General features: G+C 39.1%; 1 protein-coding gene across 2 annotated transcripts; it reads right to left on the bottom strand.

The window, feature by feature from the left end:
• Positions 1-633: 633 nt before the first annotated feature.
• Positions 634-21,735, bottom strand: LOC129819122 (T-box transcription factor TBX5-A-like). 2 transcript variants are annotated; one of them, XM_055875685.1, is made up of 8 exons: positions 21,572-21,735; positions 20,839-20,933; positions 19,064-19,183; positions 17,409-17,556; positions 10,768-10,920; positions 5,432-5,523; positions 2,524-2,756; positions 634-2,350 (listed from the first exon to the last, which is right to left on the bottom strand). In XM_055875685.1, the coding sequence occupies exons 1-8, from the start codon at positions 21,719-21,721 to the stop codon at positions 1,761-1,763; spliced, it is 1,581 nt and encodes a 526-aa protein (XP_055731660.1). In that variant the 5' UTR covers positions 21,722-21,735; the 3' UTR covers positions 634-1,760. The 2 variants fall into 2 exon arrangements, with proteins under 2 accessions (XP_055731660.1, XP_055731661.1); XM_055875686.1 differs by having other exon boundaries at positions 21,578-21,735.
• Between the last annotated feature and the right edge of the window lie 945 nt (positions 21,736-22,680).

Here is a 22,680-nt window from a genome sequence, read left to right as displayed (position 1 = left end):
ATACTACAGTTTACTATAGAATACTACAGTACGTACTACATTATTCTGCAGTATACTGTAGAATACTATACTACACTGTAGTATCCCACGATCATGAGTAGTACTTACTATAGAATGTTGTAGTATACTGTAGAATACTATACTACCCACTGTAGTATCCCTCAATCATGTGTAGTATTTACTGTAGAATTTTGTAGCATAGTGTATAATACTATAGTAAATACTACAGTATTATCCGCAAAAAAAACACTGTGGTAAATACTTGACCAATATCCTTAAACACTACAGGCCTCAAAAACACTACAGTTTAACTATAGTAAATACTAAAGTATTTAATTGCATATACCCTTCCCATTCCCCTTCCCATATCCCAATTTGTGCCACCCATAAATGAGAAACCTACATTCCAAGTATAGACCATATAATGTGTTCCCTTCAGGTTATAGAGAAGAGCTATCTGTTCACGACCCCAGTCGTACCTACAGGTTGTGGAAAATGTGGCCTTTTAATATTTCTCCAGTAGGTTTACTCTAGGAGAAATCCTCCATTTCTATGTCAAAGATAACAAAAGAAAAACACTATAGTAAATACTACAGTAAATACTACAGTATACTACAATCTGCAAAAACACTACATTAATTACTATAGTATATACACTAGTTATTTTACTACAGTATTTATACTGTAGTTAACTGTAAATACTACAGTATACTACAGTGAAGTTGGCAAAAACACTTGTGAATACTTTTAGTATTCATGCCATAATATACTATAGTATTTTTCATGCGGGTTGCAGCAGGCGAATACTGGGTCCATTTTTCACACACTGTTCCTGGACTTAATGCAAATAACAAACTGTTTCCATGTCAAAGTGTGTGTTGCTACATGCCAGGGTTAGAGAGGATATCAATACACACTTCCTCTACAGTACATACTGTCACTTGCATATGACTTCACCATTATTTCTGTCTCTAATAAATCCCTTTTGTGGGGAAAAAACAATTCTGATTGGCTGGGCCTGGCTCCCCAGTGGGTGGGTCTATGCCCTCCCAGGCCCACCCATGGCTGCTCCCCTGCCCAGTCATGTGAAATTCATAGATTTGCGCCTAATACATTTATTTCAGTTGACTGATTTCCTTTTATGAACTGTAACTCAGTATATTCGTTGAAATTGTTGCATGTTGTGTTTATTTTTGTTCGATATAGAAGTAAGCAGTTAACAACAAAAAAAACAAATAAAATGAAAACCGGGAGGTATTTTTTTCACAACATTTTAAATCTACAAATCTACAGGATAAAGGTAAAATAGCTTTCTATTGGCAGCAGAAAAAAACCATTGATACTGCAACACCAAGATGTAAAATACACTCTCAAAACAGAACAGTTTTAAAATTGGGGTCTCTCGATGAAGCTATTTCTGTGCTTCTGTTCCTCATGCAACAGCATTGGGTTTTAAACTTGTTTCGTTTCCTTATAAGTCTCCTTAACTTCATGGCCAATCCTTTTCTCCACCTTGTTTTGCCCATCCTCATGATGTTTGCCTTTAGGCGCAGTAAGAAGTCAACTGCAAAGACAGTCACGCAGTTCCTCTGAGCACCAAAGTCCAATGCTCTAGGCGGTCATGCCTCATTAATCTCACGAGACTGCACTGCCGTACTGTACTGCTTCAAAAATATAAATATAGATTTATCTAAAGCCCAACCATATCAAGAGCCTTTTTTAATCCAACTTCTCCATCCTTTCCTATGAAGAAAGTTATTTTAGCTGCTCTCATTCCACTCTGGCATGATGCTGACGCTGTGCACTGTGTGGTACTGATGAGGCGACAGCGTGCGCGGGATCCCGTGCGAGTACAGGTACTCGTTGCCTTGGAGACCTGCGGTGGGCGACTGGATGCCTGCCCCAGGGCTACACTGGCGGCCCAGTGTCTGGTGGGCCATGGGGCCCTGGTACATGGCGTGGTGGGCTTCGCCAAGCTGCGGGGAGGCGTGGCTTGCCACCCCGCTCAGTCTGGACACCAGGGGCCCCGAGGTAAAGTGGGCGGAGAAGTGCTGGTAGGGCAGCCGCTCCATTGGCTGCATGGAGGTGACGGAGCGGCTGCCATAGGGCGAAACACCGGCCCAGGTGTTGCAGCTGATGTCCTCCAGGCTGGGAACGGGCTCAGCCCCTTGGGAGGCACTGGCGTACATACAGGCCTGCCTCTGGCCAGACTCGGTCCTGTAGGGCCCCCTGGGCAGGCCCAGGCTCTGTGGGTAGCTGACGGGACGGTAGTAATGGTCGTCCTCGCTGGAGGAGCTCTCCAGGTAAGCCTTCTTGTAGGTGTGCTCCCCTGAGTGACAGTCATCGTCCACTACAGACAGACAGGGAACAGTTACAGTTTCAGTATGTACACATACTGTAGACTAATCAGCTGAGCAAAACAATTGATATATTTATACATTAGTAATCAGCTATGTTTTCCCTTTTTTATGCTCCCAACAACCCATCCCATTGGCATGCATATATCATGATAGCCTGGCCCACCTTTCCTCTTGATGCAATGATAGTCCTGGCTGTGCTCGTGGGGGAGGGGGTAACAGCCAGACTGGGGCAGGAGGTCCTGTGAGGTGCTGGTGACCCCATTCTCACACTGGGTGTACTGGGAGGCCAGGCCACTGGGGGTGACCATAACCTGCACCTCCCCACTGAATGGGCTCTGGCTGGTGCCCACCCTCTGGCGCACCGTACTGCGAGGGACCACCGGGTATTCCTTAGTGCTGCAAATACACACACACACACACACACACACACACACACACACACACACACACACACACACACACACACAGGCAGGGTTACGAAATTATCATAACACTTATCGTACTGTATGCTTCTTCAATTTACACTGAGTGTACAAAACATTTGGAACACCTTCCTAATATTGAGTCGCTTGTCCTTTTCCCTCAGAACAGCCTCAATTCACCGGGACATGGACATTACAAGGTGTCAAAAACGTTCCACAGGGATGCTGGCCCATGTTGACTCCAATGCTTCCCACATTTGTGTCAAGTTGTCTGGATGTCCTTTGGGTGGTGGACCATTCTTGGTACACATGGGAAACTGTTTAGCATGAAAAACCCAGCAGAGTTGCAGTTCTTGACACGGTCAAACCGGTGCGCCTGGCACCTACTACCATACCCCGTTAAAAGGCACTTCAATATTTTGTCTTGCTTGCCAATTCACCCTCTGAATGGTTCACATACACAATCCATGTCTCAATTGTCTCAAGGCTTGAACAAATCATTGAACCTGTCTCCTCCCCTTCATCTACACTGATTTGAAGTAGATTTAACTAGTTACATCAATAAGGGATCACTTCATCTGGATTCACCTGGTCAGTCTATGTCATGGAAATAATGTTTTCTACACAGTATATATCACCACCACTAGTACTACTACTACAACTACTATAATTACCATTACTATTACTAATAGTAGTGATTATTAAAGGCCTAGTGCAGTCAGACGTGATTTTATTGTGTTTTATATATATTTCCACACTGAGGTTGGAATAATACTGTGAAATTGTAAAATGTTTGTGTAAGAGCTGTTTGAAAAGACGGCCTGAATTTCAGCCAGTAAATGAGTACATAGACAATAAGAAATAGAGTTCCATACAGCTAGTTTTCTGTGTTTCCTTCCCCATTCAGACCACTCCAAGACAGTACAAGAACAATTCTTGCTTGAGAAATTGCCCTTTGGTAAGAAGCTATTTTTAAACAAAAATGTTTACCATTTTAATTGAAAACAATCACTGTAAGGTACTTAATTGTTACCCAGAAATTATTTGATATTGAGATAAAAATGACTGTATTGGACCTTTAATCATCACCTAATTATCCTAAATCAATCATTCTAATTATCTTTAGTATTTGTTCATTTATTTGCATTCATCATGGTTTTTCACATGCAAAAGAAGATAGATATGTTACTTGAGAACTGCCCCTGACCTAAGTCATTAACCATGACTGACTTGTATACACTGTCTCTTTCATCCAATGATCTGACACTATACCCTTCTCAATACTAACAAACCACACGGACTATCAATGAGTCACACCCACTTAGGATCCACTGAGAAAGTGTTCGGGAGGATTAGTTTCCAGTGGAAAGAAAGGCATTTATTCCAGTTGCATTAATCTAGAGGATCTATGAATGGACAATTTTTGCTACTTCTGTTTCTTTGACTGTTTCTTTTGAACCAGTGACCTCATCTTGCAATAAGCTCACCCTTGGAAATATTAACCAAGACCAGATGTGCTGAGCTTACTGTACTTGGCAAGACAGGACAGTGGCATGTCGGAGTTATGGTGTGGTTTGGCCTTTGGCCAATTGAAATCAATTTACAAATGTCTATACAAAATAACTATCCCACTTACAGAAGTATTATCTTGTGACATAAACCAACTTAATCAACATCTGACTGAGATAACCCAATATTAAATATACAATATAGATTTGTGAACACCCCAGTGATGAATACAAAATGGATGATGTGTGCAGGTGAAATAGTTTTGGAGAAAAAGGAAAAACATCCAAACTGTTCTGTCTTCTCTCACTAATTCCACTATAAAATTAGCTAAATGTGTACTATCATCTAATGTGGAAAAGCATAGTCAACCAAAACTACCAAAATTAGATTCACCTGCAGTGGCTAATTAGAGAGAATGTTCTGTTCTCCCACTCCAAATAAAATGTATGGGAGGCAAAGTGTCACTTGCGCATGGTAAACCAAACTCCTTTAACATTTTTCTCAGATTTAGGAATCGTCTGTTTGAAAGCCCTTGCAACGCCTTTGTTGGCCGATCTGGGCAAGTTTCAAAAGAGATTTTCTTCTTTGAAAATGTGTTTTCCACACTGTGTGGATGCATGTGAAAGTACTCATCTGGAGTGAATAGGGAAAAGAGCCATGTGGTCAATGCCACTGCTGGACCAGCCATATCATCAATGCACAGACGACTGGTAGGAATATCCCTCCCGGTAAAGAGGGAGATGTTGCTAGTTCAGAAGGCCCTGCCAGATCAGCCATAAAAAGCCCTGGTACATGAAGACTGGCCCCTGCTCAAGAACTACACTTACTCAGCTGGGGAGAGGGGGGCGGGGGGGGGGGGGGGGGGGGGGGTCTCACTGAAAATAACACTCATCTGGTTTGCATTTCACTGATTCAGGGATTACAATGGTGCTTGTGAAGTGACACTGTGATTAGAATGCCAGTAATCCTTATCTAATTGTGGTTACATTGTCTAATGCATGCTTCCAGTTGACCATTTAGTGTGCTAAACAACCTCTAATGATGGTAATATTGGATTATTAGAGTTAGAAAAGTCAACCACTGAATCAAAGCTTAGCCATTGGCGATCATGGGTCTCTTTGTGACTGTGATAGGTCCTACCTTTGCATTCTGGACATCCGGTGGAGCTCCATGTCATCACTCCCACGGAAGCCTTTGGCAAACGGGTTGTTCTCTATCTTAAGTTGGGTTATCTGCAAAACAGAAAGCACATTTGTCATGAGTGATTCAACCGTCAATTAGCCTACAATATTATGTAAAAAGAAAATTTTGCATCCCAATGCCATACACATTTCCTTTTTCCTATATTCTGTGAGAAGGACTTGTTGTGTCCTTCAAAGCCTATAGCAGGACATCTTCACTCAAAACCAGCGTCTTTTACCCTCCTATGTGGAACATCATAAAGCCTCAAGATGGTTTTAGGATGAAACACTGGCCATAGGTCCACACACACACTGGTCAGTAGTTGTATGACAATCTTAACTTTTCAAATAAGCACTCAAAAGGGAAGAAACCTCACAAAAGCATTGGCATTTTAGGCCTACTGTACTACTTGGTTGCTGTGCCCCTGGTTTAGTTATTAACATGTAGATTAAATTACCATGTGCTCAGACCATTAAGCACACAATTTAATTCTGAAAAACATATTTCATTAATTTAATGTAAATATGAAAACTTTCTATCATCTAATATTAGCTTGCTTTACTATACAACTCTATAAATATTAAAGTGGATCAGGCTACAGATCTAAAGTTGAATTCCCATGGAGCTATATACTGTAAAAGGTCATTAGTTCTGCTAACAGGGGGTTGTGGAAACCCTTGCCTAGAACCATTCAAGTAACCCAACTCAAATTATTTCAGTGTTCAATACTTAACCATATATGGTGATGTCTCTTTATAACTTAATTTTTTAAGTTGTAAAATACTTAACTGTTTTTTTTGTGTGAACTTTTTGACACTAAATTGCATTGTTTTCTGAACTATAACCTTTGACGTTACCTGAACATGAATTTTTGTTGTAGTGAACATTTAGGGTCCCTTCCCTTCTGGTGATTGACTCCAGGACAGCGGAGTCAATCACCACCTTCCGGAGACACCTGAAACCCCACCTCTTCAAGGAATACCTAGGATAAAGCAATCCTTCTGCCCCCCCCCCCCCCCCCCCCCCTTTAAAAGATTTAGATGCACTATTGTAAAGTGGCTGTTCCACTGGATGTCATTAGGTGAATGCACCAATTTGTAAGTCGCTCTGGATAAGAGCGTCTGCTAAATGACTTAAATGTAAAAAATGTTAAATGTTCTACTTAAATGATTTACCTTTGTTACATTTTTTTTCAAGTGTAAGTAGTTCTGATTGGTAATTTTAAGTGATCGTGTCTTCATGTTTAAAATGTCTTATTCTAACCCACTTTAGCAGGCACTGTTGAGCACAGTACTCATTCCTCTAACAGTAAGTGGAGGTAGAGCTGTAAGCATGACATGATGCTACATATACCTCTCATTAAGAGCGCTGCACACACGTTGACGGTGGGAATGACTTGTCTCAATATTGAACATCAATTAGGCTAATGGTTTTGATATGCGTTCATCATGTTCAACTACAACTCAGCACAACATACTGCTTAATACTATTTTAGAAATATCATTCACTTTCTTCAAATTTGCATACAACATCGTGTAGAAGTATCATAAAGTGTAAACATTTTGAATTACCCACAATCCTCTAAAAACAGAGCCACGGCACTATTAGGAATTCATAACTTGCAAAATGTTTATAATTATACATCAGAACAACACAGATGAATCCAGTGTTTTTTTACTCAAATATCAATGTCTACTACTTCATTATATTAACTAAAGATGTAAAACATATTGAAATCAAGAAAGGACAACTTATTTAATAAATTCCAGATTGACTTTAAAACCTTAATTAATTATAATTTGTAAAAACGAACTAGATTAGCAGAACACAAAGTGATTTACTCAATAATAAACAGTACTAAAAAATATTAAGTGATAAGAAATCGTAATGACATATGAGTTAGTACGATTTGAGTTTTAATGACCACTGGATACATTTTTAGTAGCCACTACTCAATTTCTTTAATGAGTTTAGCAGTTACTTTTTACAGTGTAGAGAGCAAGTAGCCCATCTAGGAAACAATTATATTATTTTCCAGATTGGACCACAGCCATAGATTTTGGATAATGGATAATGGAATGAAGTTCTAACAGCCGCCAAAATTACGATTTGAGATTAAACAGAATGCAGGGCACGCGGTTTCTGGCAGGTAGGCCTAATTAGTTGGCTGGTCTGCTGTGTTTCATGCCTCACAATAAGACTGGATTTTTGTCCACGCGCTGTCTTTCACTTTCTACGAAACCTTGTAAAATATATCTCATTGAGACATACACGTTTTTAGCTTCTCGTTAATGCACTGTGCGTTTGGCAAAAGTCTAGATTTTCTTTGGGAAGCAAATGCAGAATAAAGTGGGGATAATACAGGAGTATGAGGGTATTGAATCTTACTATATTTCAACAACATGATTCTCAAAATGATTTCTCAAAAAGTAACTAGCCTTAAAAAAAAAGCAATAATTAAAAAAGCAATAATTTTGAAAATAACTGTTGGTGGTACATAATGTTTGCAAAAATAACTTGTAGGCTACACATGCTCAACAAAATAGGCTATAGGCCTACCTAAAAGCCTAACTGATATTTAATCGCTTAATATCCCTATCTAATTGTAAGCCAATTAGGCCTATGCAGGATCATTTAAGGTGTTTCAGGTGAAAAGGCCTATGAAATTACAAAGGGGGGCATGAAAAAGAATGCTATCTTCACATTTGAATAGCATAGTAAATGCAAATGTTAATGGAACCAAATGTTAATGCAGGTCAACCAGGTTACATACAGTATATTTACACTTGGACGAATTCATAACCGACTATACAAATGTAGGACTTTTTCCAAACTGAGCACAAACGTAGAAATATTGTATAGTGTGCCGTTGCATGTAAGCGCCATGCATGAACTAACCCTGTTCGTGTGAAAAAAACTACAAGCCTGGGGTGACAGTTTCCTAACAATTCTGGAGACATTTATAGGCCTAAACACCCCGTTTAATACAAAGCAAGTTGTTACCAATGATGGGTCGTTAGATAGCCTACTTGCCTTGACTACCAAGGATAGCAATCATGACAAACATTCAGTCATAATAGGTTACTGCATTTGTTTATCAAGCATTGCATGTGATAGGCTTTTTGGCTGTTGTAGGCCTATTTACCATAATGCAACTAGAATGTTTAAGAGGTAGCCAATACGTTCAGATTCATAGGCCCGGGCCCAGTGTTTTCTATAGCCTGTATAGAACTAACTCATTTGAGAACAGAAGATATAAAAAGGCGAGTTGTTTTTGAAATAGTTTATTCAGAAGGAAATGTTTTGTTTTCAATTCAAGTATAGCTATGGGCATGTTTGGCCGTTCTGAATGAACTGTTAACAGAGTTCCCCCAAAAGGCATGGCATGATAACTTTTTCTTAGCTTAACTGGCAGATGTAACATTCTTTGATTAGGTATTCGTGGTAAAAGTTCAGGAAATCAGAATAGAGTGTTTGTCTGGAAGTCTGGCAGGCTCTGGTAGCCTAATAATAATTAGCCCATGTTGCATTCTCAGGAGTCCTCAAACTCCCTGAATTTAATGAATGGTTTCTTCAGGGTTTCAGTCATTTGGATTTCCTGTTTCTCAGAGTCTTTGGGAATTCGGATTGGCTCAGGACACATTAAGGGTCCTTACCCTCTACATATTCCCTCTTGTCCCACAGTAAAATCTGACTCAGACATAGTTAAAAACGGATGTTAAACGGACGCAGAAATGATTGGGCAACACTCCTAAGATTATGAGTAGGCCTGGTCGGATTTGAGGAAAATGTAATCGTTTGATATGATTTCTATATGTCTTCTCTTTGTAAATAAACGTTCCAATGCGCAGCCAAAATAAAGCGCATGCAACAGGTGGTTGTAAACGTTTGAACGTTCATAGAGGACAATATCACACTACATGATTGAAAATATACCCACTTTTGAATTTAAAACTTACTTAATAAGTAAATTACAACACTTTAACCAATTATCTTCCAGGGATTTATGTACAGGTTTGTAAATAGACTATGCCTATATTTTTCCTATATTTTTCTATATTTTTTTTTCCTATATTTTTCCTAGTGATTTAATTTCAGTCAAAATATTTTGAAAATAATTTATATAGGCCTACATCACATTTGAGTAAATAATAAATTCAAGTGAGGAAGTTGGCTTTCTGATAAACAATCCTGGGCATACCATGGGAGACGGATTGTGTCTAACCATAACCATTAATTGCATAAAGAAGAATAAATATTATTAAATGCTGAAATGCTCTTAATTCAGTGACAAAATTGCATTTTAAGAAAGCAGGACGCTAAACAGTTAATATTTTCGTTCATGTGCGAACTCATGTTCGAACCGGTGAATTTTTAGTCTACATTTACATTATACAAATAAAATAAATGCATGCATAAATTGATTTTTTTGTAATCGAATATTCATCACAATATATTCTATTTCGATATTTATTGCAACTTCGGTCCAAAAAAAACCAAGTTGCTTTAGGCCTATTTCTTACAGACTAACACCTACATTTTCTCTAATATTATTAATAATATGCCTAGTCATAATAATAACTGTAGTAGCATGTTAATAATACACTATTTATAAAGCCTGAACATAATAAAGCACATATAAGCATATAATAAAACGTTCAAAATGTATGGACGTTATACTTACGCTCTGAGCCTTATCTGCAATCCGTATCATTCACTAAAATTTAATGAAACTGCACCAGTTGAAATTTCCTGTGTGTCTTGAGGTCGTGCCTTGTCCAATATTTCGGACATGCGGTTTCCCCCACCCATACTCACATCTGTCAATGATCTGAATATGATATCAGTGATAATCAGACGTGAACCTCGTGTTCTGCCACTGCTCATGGTGACATAGGCCTACGTCAGACTCCATTTGTGGCGAAAGGATACACTCCATCCGCTTTATCATTCAATCTTTAATAATCAGCTCATTCATCAGTTTTAAATCTTCCCGTCACGTCTTTAGCAGCAATGTGGGCCTACATTCTGATGTTCATGAACTGATTTCGATTTATTCATGAAGGGATTTTATAGACTATATGTGTTGTGACCTTGTTACTTTTAATTGAGACGGCAAGGGCAATGCAACAATTCGATTTCTCTATATGCCAAAACGTTTTCATTCGTTCTAAACTGATTGTAATTAGGCCTATACATGTATAATGCACTGGCAAATTCACACCAATTTAGGCTATTCTTACATACATAATGCCACGGCGTAAATATGTCCAAAATTGAAGGTTTAGGCCTACCTTATGGTTCTGGTAAGATGTTACCGCAATGAAGGCAGTCTCGGGGAATACGTGGGTACAGAACGCCGTGTTTTTGGAGCCAAAGCCATTATTTTCATCCGCTTTCACGATGTGAATCCTGGGTTGGTATTTATGCATGGAGTTGAGGATAATCTGAAGAGAGAAATGTATTCCATTAAGAGCCTTTTGTATTTTGGCAATTTCTCCTGAGAAATACCCTGATGCATAATCCCGCCAAAACCCAAATTCTGACATTATCAAAATCACATTCAGATAAATCCAAACCCATTCAAGACAATGAAGATAAAGACAAAATATTATTGCTATTGCTTTGAATAAAAACATATAAATATAAAACATACAACGTATTTCATAAAATCATGAATATACCAATAGGCCTAATCATAGCAATTCGGAAGAAAAAGCATGTAAATATATTTGACGATAGAATGTACAGTCAAAATCTAAATGTGTGCATAGTTTATATGTTGCATAACTCTACAAGCCCATCACTGAAGGGTATGACAGTAATACATTCAGTAATAAATAAACACATACATACAACACAACGCTGTTTACAGTACATGATAATGCACATATGTCAAAAGAGATGAGTTCCCATTGTAACGCGTGAATATCTTCCCTTTCCCTGCTTTCCCCCTGACCCCTGACCTAGTTTGTGCCAAGTGATGACTACTACCACTGGCTAGGCTGGCGACATTAAGACGGCGGTCCACCCAGTTCAACTTGAGCCATGAACTCTTCTCAGGCTTTAGTCTTAATTGGTCTGACATACTATGGAGTCATGGGCATCAGCCGTGAGCAATCTAATGGTTTTTAATTTCATTACATTTAGAGATAACAAAACAGTGTTTTTCTCCTTCACCTCCTCAGGAACCCCTGCCCCTCGGGTATTCCTCCTATCTGTTATCTGTAGTTTTTGTGCCTTTCAAGCACGCTGCAGAGAAAAGGGAGAAGATGCGCTGACTACAAAGACATGACCTCAATGGATTCTCACAACTGATGGAACAATTTAACCTCAAGATAGAGAGTAAATTGGGATCCACTGTGAATTTTCCAAAAGCACCTTGATAGTAGGTCAGTGTACAATGAAATTGATTGTCTTCTAAACAAAAATGGGTCAATGTCTTTCAACAGCCAACACTGGAAATGCATTATGTTTCAGGTTGATTTTCTACATGATAATACAATGGGTCAAAGCTTAAGTATTTTTTAGATCTTATAAAACACTGAATCAGATAAATACTGTGGGAGAAAACAAACTACAGTGCCTTCAGTCATACTCCTAATTTCGTTGTTACAGCCGGAATTCAAAAAGTATTAAATACATTTTTTTTTCTGACTCATACACAATACCCCATAATGACAAAGTGAAAACATGTTCTTAGAAATGTTTGCTAATTTACTGAAAATAAAATACAAAAATATCTAATTCAGATAACAATTCACACCCCTGAGTTAATACTTTGTAGAAGCACCTTTGGCAGAGACTACAGCTGTGAGTCTTTCTGGGTACGTCTCTAAGAGCATTCCACACCTGGATTGTGCAACATTTGCCCACTTATTATTTTCAAAATTCTTCATATTGGTTGTTGATCATTGCTAGACAACCATTTTCAGATCTTACAATAGATTTTCAAGTAGATATAAGTCAAAACTGTAACGCGGCCACTTAAGAACATTCACTGTCTTCTTGGTAAGCAACTCCCATGTAGATTTGGCCTTGTGTTTTAGGTTATTGTCACACTGAAAGGTGAATTAATCGTCTAGTGTCTGGTGGAAAGCAGACTCAACCAGGTTTTCCTGTAGGATTATGCCTGTGCTTAGCTCCATACCGTTTCTTCTTTTATCCTGAAAAACTCGCCATCGTTAACGTTTACAAGTATTCCCATAACATGATGCAGCCACCACTATGCTTGAAAATATGGAGAGTGATACTCCCGAATGTGTTGTATCCAAAGTGTAATTAATAACTTCACCATACTCAAAGAGATATTCAATGTCTGTTTTGTTGTTGTTGTTTACCCATCTACCAATAGGTGCCTTTGCGAGGCATTGGAAAACCTCCCTGGTCTTTGTGGTTGAATCTGTGTTTGATATTCACTGCTTGACTGAGAGATAATTGTATGTATGGAGTGCAGAGATGAGGTAGTCATTCAAAAATCATGTTAAACACTATTATCGCATACAGCGTGAGTCCATGTAATTTATTATGTGACTTGTTGAGCACATCTTTACTCCTGAACTTATTTAGGCTTACCATAACAAAGGGGTTGAATACTTATTGACTCAAGCCATTTCATATTTTTATTTGAAATTAATTTGTAAAAATTTCGAAAAACATAAGTACACTTTGAAATTATGGGGTATTGTGTGTAGGCCAGTGACAAAAAAAATCTAAATTAAATCCATTTTAAATTCAGGCTGTAACACAACAAAATATTGAACATGTCAAGGGGTGTGAATATTTTTGGAAAGTATTCAGACCCATTGACTTTTTTCATTTTTTGTTACATTACAGCCTTATTGTAAAATGGAATAAAATGTAAAAAATCCCAATCCCCCATACTGACAAAATGAAAACAGGTTTGTAGAAATTTTTGCAAATGTATTAAAAATAAAAAACAGAATTCTTATTTACGTAAGTATTCAGACCCTTTGCTATGAGACTTGAAATTAAGCTCAGATGCATCCTGTTTCTATTGATCATCCTTGAGATGTTTCTACAACTTGATTGGAGTCCACCTGTGGTAAATTAAATTGATTGGACATGGTTTGGAAAGGCACACACCTGTCTATATAAGGTCCCAAAGTTGACCGTTCATGTCAGAGCAAAATCCAAGCCATGAGGTCGAAGGAATTGTCCATAGAGCTCAGAGACAGGATTGTGTCGAGGCACAGATCTGGGGAAATGTACTAAATAGTGTGTGCAGCATTAAAGATCCACAAGGACACAGTGGCCTCCACCATTCTAAATGGAAGAAGACTCTTCTTAGAGCTGGCCGCCCGGCCAAATTGAGCAATCATGGGAGAAGGGCCTTGGTCAGGGAGGTGACCAGGAACCCGATGGTCACTCTGACAGAGCTCCAGAGTTTCTCTGTGGAGATCAGAGAACCTTACAGACGGACAACCATCGCTGCAGCACTCCACCAATCAGGCCTTAATGGTAGAGTGGCCGGACGGAAGCCACTCCTCAGTAAAAGGCACATGACAGCCCGCTTGGAGTTTGCCAAAAGGCACCTAAAGACTCTCAGACCATGAAAAACAAGATTATCTGGTCTGATGAAACCAAGATTGAACTCTTTGGCCTGAATGCCACACGTCACGCTTGGAAACCTGGCACCATCCCTACGGTGAAGCACGGTGGTGGCAGCATCATGCTGTGGGGATGTTCTTCAGTGGCAGGGACTGGGAGACTAGTCAGGATTGACTGAAAGATGAACGGAGCAAAGTACAGAGAGATCCTTGATGAAAACCTGCTCCAGAGTGCTCAGGACCTCAGATTGGGGGGAAGGTTTACCTTCCAACAGGACAACGTCCCTAAGCACACAGCCAAGACAATGGAGGAGTGGCTTCGGGACAAGTCTCTGAATGTCCTTGAGTGGCCCAGCCAGAGCCCGGACTTGAACCCGATCAAACATCTCTGGAGAGACCTGAAAATAGCTGTGCAGCAACACTCCCCATCTAACCTGACAGATCTTGAGAGCATCTGCAGAGAGGAATGAGAGAAATTCCACAAATACAGGTATGCCAAGCTTGTAGCGTCATACCCAAGAAGACTCGATCTGTAATTGCTGCCAAAGGTGCTTCAGCAAAGAACTGAGTAAAGGTTCTGAATACTTATGTTAATGTGATATTTCATTTTTTTATTTTTTATTTTATTTTATAAATTAGCAAACATAAAAAAAACTGTTTTTGCTGTGTCATTATGGGGTATTGTGTGCAGATTGATGAGGGGGAAAAAACAATTGAATAAATGTTAGAATAGGGATGTAACGTAACAAAATGTGGAAAAAGTCAAGGGGTCTGAATACTTTCCGAAGGCACTGTATCTTCACATTCACCAATCCCATCACAAAGCCTTCAATGGAGGTTGGTTGGGGACTTAAAAATAAATTATGAACATCCGCGTATATCACTTGCACTGCAAATGTACAAGTTACTGACAAGGTAAAACTCTGCCGTTCTGCCCCTGAGCAAGGCAGTTAACCCACTGTTCCCCGGGCACTGATGACGTGGATGTCGATTAAGGCATCCCCCCGCACCTCTATGAATCAGAGGGGTTGGGTTAAATGCGGAAGACACATTTCAGTGGAATGCATTCAGTTGTACAACTGAAAGGTATCCCCTTTTCCCTTTATCTGGCTAACAGATTCACAATGATACAAACCATTGGGATGATTTGATTTACAACATGTAGACAGAAGACAAGGTTACAATTAACACCCACGTCTGTCATGTAACCTATACACTAAAAGTATTGTGTTAATTTCTTACAAAACAACATCATGAAGCACAGACAGACATACTGTGGGTTGGTTCCCTGCATGTCTGTCTGTCTGTCTGTCTGAAGGGGTGACCAGAGTAGAGCAGACCAGACCACCCACTAGGCCTCCAGCACACGCCTTCTCTGCTGCCTGGCTCTCTGCATCTCCATTCCCCCCGACTCTGTATGATAGTATTTAATGATAGTGAGGGATCACCCTGGGTCCCCTGCGGCTGCCTTTCAAGTTCCTCCACATCAGAGAGCTTTCTGAAGACTTTGGATTAGCAGAATTTGTACACCATCATCTATTGCTCATCTCACACTGCCATTCGAACATAAACAGTGAGATATCCACAACCCACCCAGCTGGCAAAAACATGTGTGGGGAGGACTGGACGAGCACACCAGCACATTTTGGAGAAGATGAATAACGTGGAAAAATGTTTCGCAAGTCTAGAGGAAGATCAAAGCCATAGTTTAGGCTTGTGATAAGTGTTGTGTTGGATAAACCGTAGGTGCTAAGTTGAAAATGGGTAATCATACTGTATGTTTGTATGCATACTATTGGTATCAGATAGAAACGAAAGGCTCAATTAGCAACATGTAACCCAAATAGCTGAGATTATACCATCTAAATTATTGAGAATAAGAAACAAAATATATAGATAGTCATTAAGATGCATGTTAACATTGACCATATACAATTAACTGTAGAAATCTATCATAGAAATATCAGAAATCCCTTCAATAAACCCACATTCATAGTCAATTCCAAACATACAGTAATAAAAAACATTAATTTCAACCAATGGAAATAGTTTCAAAACGCTATAGGAGACACTGGTCTATAGCAGCATGCTCTCTGGCTGAGGAGGTGAGGTCCTGCTCTGCTCTGTCTAATTTCCAGACCGTTTCAGGTCCCTCCTGGCTCAAGCTACCTCACCGACATGTTTTAGCTCCACGTTGAAGCTAGTAATTATAAATCGTCTCAAAGTTATTTCAGCCAGCTGGACCAACAAGCTGATGGAATATTTTTTTGGCCCGGCACCAGTATTTCATTTATGAATCCCATGGTACTTCCTGGACACGAAAGAGGGCAAGCCAGGAACCACTGCAACCAATCAAAAATGCATTCTGGCCGCGAAATTTCCAACACCGCTCACATTATAACTGAACTGAGCTCCAATTTCATTCTACTAGCTGGGTTTTGGCAAGGCAACAATCACTATCAATTCTTACACACCGCCAATGGAGTCATGTGATCAGGCTGAAGAAAGTGCTGTAAGTGATAGTCAATGAGAGTAAAATCTGGCCTATTACTGACTTCAACACATGCAAACAATACACAATTTTTTCCAATCAACATACTCCCTACTACAGCTATCATCAATTAAATCTATTAAATCTGTGACTGATTTTGTGCTGACCTTTTATAGTGTTATGGTTTGCACCCAGTGTGTTATGTTGAAGTAATATCACATATTTGCTTCACTCTGAGCAGAAAGAGTAGGTTCCACCAACTGCAGTTCTTATCAGCTTCATACAATTAGAAGTAACAAGGAAGTGACCAATATTGACACTTTCCTGCCTGTCATAATTCAAGAGATGGATAGAGGAAGTTTATCACATAGCTTTCTATAATTTGTAATTGGTTTATTTGTGCATAATCTACTTCCTTATTTCAAGTTACATAACAACCACTATTGTTTTTTGGGGCTGTCAACTATAGCATGGGGCTGTTGTTATGTCCTATACGGGATATGACTGTTGTATTGTATTTTATTGTAATCTGTCCAATCCTGCATTCTCTGTTGAGATGTGTAATTTGGCCAAAATGTCACCCACACCCCGACCCCATAAAAAATCTAGCCAAGATCACAATTTTTAACATCCAAGCAAATAGATGATGTCATTTATGTTTTTGTTTGCTCTTTTGTTTCCGACATGGATCACAAAATCTGGGGTCTTGGGAGTTCACAATAATAGGTCGTTAAAAAGAAAGAAACGGATGCCATCTGACTTCTAGTCTGTACTAATGCATCAGATACTGTGTTAATCATTATAATCCTTTACGAAATTCACCGAGCATCTTGCAGACAAAGCCTTAACATATGAAGAGTTAAGTAACACATACGTGTCCAAAAGGATCCAGGTGGTTATTCGTCAGTTTCAGCTTCTGGAAAGAGACAAGTTGCCGCATCCAATGCGCCCCCGTCGCAGGAGAGTCCGGGTGAACGTAGAGCCTCCCGGGCATGGCAGGTTCGGCCTTCCCGGTCACCGACCTGAATCACAGCACCAAAGTCAGCGTTTTACACTCAAACCACAGCTACATTAACCCAACTATAAATGGTACGATAGGCCTACGCTTATCTGAGCAGATAAAAGCGACCTCTAACCTACAAAGTTGTTCCACTCATGAAAATTACTTTCTCACAATTAAAATATGCTGTTCATGAAAATGCTTAGGCTCCCTTTCCCTTTTCATCGGAAATAGTGGTTAAGCCTAATATGTAGCCAAGGCTTCTTCGAAATAAATTCAGTTAGGCTATTTGGAAGTAGGCTTGGGGTTTGTTCCAAAACTGGACATTTTATCAAGGTTATCCAGTTAATGAAATTTAAGGTTGGAGAAATGCCTTTAGTTGTAGCCTAGCCTATAGTTTGTAGTATTATCCGCGAATGCTATAGCCTAATTTTGTTTAGCCTGTACTCTCAATCCGTTGGAATAAGAATTACAAAGTATTGTAAAAATGGCTATTGCGTGATAATAATTAAAATATTATTTTTATTTTTTATTTAATAGTCTACATTAAGTGTGTCGTGCTACGTGGACAGTTGGGTTGGGTCAGCCTAATTAGCATAACCAATAACCTGCATGCTATTTGGCACGGGCGAACATGATTTTCTTACAGTAACCTAGGCTACTTGACCAAAAGCAGATTAGTTCCACAACATGCGCTGAACGGATCATTATCGGCGGTATTCGCCATTGAAAACCACTGACCCAAACAAGGCATTCTTGACCAGATGGACATGACACTAACAACTAGTGTATATAGGCTGTGTTTCGCTGATGGTAAAGATTGTATTTCAGAGCTGTCTAAAGAGATCTACACCCTCACCAAGGAAACATCAACACAAATACGAGTTCATTAATTCGCATAAACCACCTCTAGTCGGTAGTCAGGACAACTCCCCATCATTTGCCAAGGATCCCCCTACACCACACGGAAGCTATTTATTCTTCAGAATTGGTAAACGTTTAGTACTTAGGCTAAGGCTGCATATCTCAAAACATCAACGTTTTGAGACATTTGAGCAATAATTAATAGTTTGCTAAAGAACCAGTAAATGCACTCGAACATAATTTGAGCCATAAATCGTAGGCCAACCTAATTTCAACAAAAAACGTTTTTAGTCCCAAGACTGATTATAAATCTCATTCCAATGTGTGAAGTATAATGCTTTATTTACATCAACTGGATACGACCTAATACTAGGCTACTTTATTGCACATTGACTACAGTTTCCTTCTATCTATATGCAATAGTCTGATAGCTATAGACCCATATGCTCCTGAAATGTATTGTAAAGTTATTAAAACTCAGTAGGGGTGTTGCGCTCTGCAAACAGAAAACACCTCATTACAAGGTGAAACATCCTGGATCAAAAATAGTCTACATATGATATGTTCCTATCTTGTATACAGGTAGGCTACTTAATGTCATAAGGCTGTGGACATTAGCTCTGATGCGATCCCAGAGGAACATTATTTGTAAAAGTCTTACACACCATTTATTATCCGCGAATTTGTAGCGATGGTCGTCCGCAGGCACGACATCCATTAGGAGTATGTATTTCGTTTTAGGGTTCAATCCAGTGACCTTCACTTTGAAGCTGGGAAACATTCGCCTGCAAATGAAACAATATAGTTACACAATGTAAGTGCATACATGAATACATTATGCCTGCTATAGGCTATTGATGATTAAAGTTACCGTATATTTCCTTAAGGGAATTTCTGATTATTTACAGTCTATGCTATCACATTATGAAATTATACGACCTTGACGCACAGTCGTTGCATAGAAGCCCACAACTTGTTCCAAACTTAGCAAGCTTAAAAGATCAACATATGACCAACTACACTGCACGTCTTTTGGGGTGGGTCAGGGTGTGAACCCACCGGTTCACAATGCATGTATATGCTATCAACGTCAGATAGCCTATGCATAACCAAATGAAAGGTAGAACAACAATCAATCAAACATAATAAAATGAAAGGGAATTAGGTAGCCTAATATATATTTTGTTCGTTTGGAAGCGACTGCATACTTCAACAAGATAAAACATGTATTAAGGAAGAGCCTGTAGTTTCACGGGGAAATAACGTTCGCTGCTTTTGCATCAAATGCGTCACTAAAACCAGATGCATGGTAGCCTGCACATGCATTTTCATACGTGCATATGTTCAGAACTTTTACACAAGTACCCTGATGAAATAGGGTCTATCAGGTTGGAAAAACGTCAGTAGTCAGTGAGTGGCTGAGAGTATTGAAATTGCTCAGGAAAAGATGTCGCACGCCGATTGGGATCCAAGCCTCCAGGCCTACAAACTGTTTCTCTAACGGGTAACCTGCCTGAATAAAGAGGCAGCCGCGAGGTGATGGAAAGGGGCAAGGGCTGGTTAATAACGAGGGCGGGAGGGATAATAACGTCTCAAGCCAATAACGGGGGAATGAATGGACAGAATATAAAGACTGCTTTATGCAGTTGAGAAAAAAACACGAACCTAGTGCAGACTGGAAGGATATTGAGACATAGCTGAAATGAATAATAAATAGGCTACCTAAGAGCCACAAGACGATTTGTTAACATGAGCAGAGACCACCGACCATCATGCATATTCAAGTTCACACTAAGTTGAGGTAGAAGAATATCTCAACCACTCTGAGCAGCACAGATCTACCCAATAAGCCTAATTGCCGTGTTGGCCTTTTTGCCTTGAAAAGTCACTCGATAATGTTTTCAATATGGCAAACGTGAAGAATATAAGGAAATAATAAATAAATAAAAAGTAATATCATACATCCAATTTGGAAAAAGACAACAAAAGTGTGGAAAAAAATTACAGGATTAAAATAATTGAGGATATATAGGCTATAAAGCATGTTTCGTGTACATTTATCTACCCAAGGGCTAGTCTCAAACCGACTATATCCCTTTAGATGTATTTAGGGAACTATGCCGTGGTACATTGGTAAAGAATGAAGTGTAAATACAGTAGGCCTCCCTCCAGAAAACGAGTACAGCATCAGTATAGCTATCACTATTGCAACACAAAAAGATTTGTAAAAATCTATTTTCTCCGTGGACATAGGTCTACAGCAAATGTATGGACGAAATAACTTTTTTTCAGGCAGCGCTGTCAAAACTAAAACCACTAAATGCTGACGATTCTTATTTACAAATAATGATTAAAAAATAACCTCACGTGCAATTTTATGTTTCTCACACGTATTTGCATAATCCGTTAATGCCAGTATAAGCAGTCGTTGATCTCTTACCTTCCCGCTTTGGTGATGATCATCTCCGTCCCCACCTCATGAAACTTCGCCCACAATTCCCTCTCATGCAGGTACACTTTTATCCCCTCCATTCCCTTCAAAATTAGACAAGTAAAAGGAATATCAATATTACTTTTCTTGCAGTGGAGACCAATTGGTAAGCTTATTTAGCCCAGTTAGTATTATGCATATGTCATGCCATTCATACAGGATAAATGTTGCACTGTGGTATAAATTCCATAATAGTTTAACAAAAACCTAGACATAATATCATTTCATATTAGCCTACTATTCACATTGGGCTACCTCGTGAAACAATAGACTACTATTCTGAAATAGTATACCATCATTTTCCATTAAGCCTATTATATAACTAGCCTATAAATTCTGTGATTTGACTATAAATAGGCAGATAATAAAATCTCACAAAGAAAATACACGAAACTGCAATAATTGCAGCACTAGACTACCGTAACCAACTACCAAGCGATTAATCGAGTTGATTGACATGATAAATTCACGAAACTTTGTAGCCTATAAGCTATAGTTCAAAACAATGGTAATTCTACGTTTTTATGCACACTAAGGTCTGAAAAGTTGGCAGTGCACGTACTTCTCTTACGAGTCGTTTACAGTTATCCATATTTAATACGTAGGCCTAGATACAGGTCCATTGCAACACATAGGCAGTGACTTGAGACGTGAAGTACATAGGCTCAAAATAGCGTGTAAAGCTGACCTGTTGAATATATGTCGTCTGGGAGGATGGAGATTTGCTCGAAGTTCCATTTTGTTTCTCTGGTTTACTCTCAGTGTGTAATTCCTTTGACTCTGACCCGCTAGGCGAATTTTGCAGTCCAAATGTTTCCTTCTGGTCTGCCATGTCTGGAGCTCCGGAGACCAAGGCCCTAACTGTCAGATCGAAACAAAAGTGCATTTCAACCTTCCATTCTCTGTCCTGAATATGCGCATAACTTTTTGATGTGACATTAGCCGTCTTTAATGAGTTGTAGGCCAAAATAAAATGTAGCCATCATTAGACAACATGGCCTGCTATTAACATGGCACACACACACACAGTTGCTGATCACAAATAACTCATTTAGGTTAATTTTGTGAATATATCAGTCAATATTTTTCTTTAAAATATAACTTAATTGCCAGTAAACAGAACTATTAATAAGGATAAGGACGTTTTTGCACTGTCTTTATTCTTCTAATACATTTCACCTTTTGGACTCTTTCAATGAACAAATGACGTGCGTTTCATTATAACTGATAGCCCACAAAAAAGAAGTATATAAACTTCAATAACAGCACAAATTATTACAAAACAAATAATGATGAAGGCTACTTATAAAACGTAGGCTAGGCTATAATGAACATACCAATTGTGATATATTCATAGCAAGGACACCACTCATTGAAGGTTTCTAAATTCGATGATGCTGACATTGTTCGTATTTGTAGGGAATCTAGACAACTGGTCACAAAAAAACATAAATTCGGGACAGATCCTCTAGGTTGTGTATTCCTAAAATGCCAATGGAAACAACAGGCTACCATAGATGGTGTTGGTAACAACCATCACTGCAAAACATATACATGTATTTGTAGGCATAAAAAACAGAGAGCACGACGTGGCTCCATGCAAAAACAGACTATTTTCTTCCACTATGATGTCCTACACTAAAATGAACTGCGATAACAATGACAATAGTGAACCACTGACCACGGAAACGCGGAATACTCCGCACAGTAAACACGGATTTACCTTGTAACCAGATACGTCACTTTCAATGTCGTGAAGATATGGCACAGCAGAGGTCGTTTCTTCAAAAA

The sequence above is a fragment of the Salvelinus fontinalis genome, chromosome 21 (assembly GCF_029448725.1).
Source record: "Salvelinus fontinalis isolate EN_2023a chromosome 21, ASM2944872v1, whole genome shotgun sequence".
NCBI classification, from domain to species: Eukaryota; Metazoa; Chordata; class Actinopteri; order Salmoniformes; family Salmonidae; genus Salvelinus; species Salvelinus fontinalis.
Note: the sequence above shows the minus strand (reverse complement) of the source record. Positions and strands in the feature narration are given on the sequence as shown.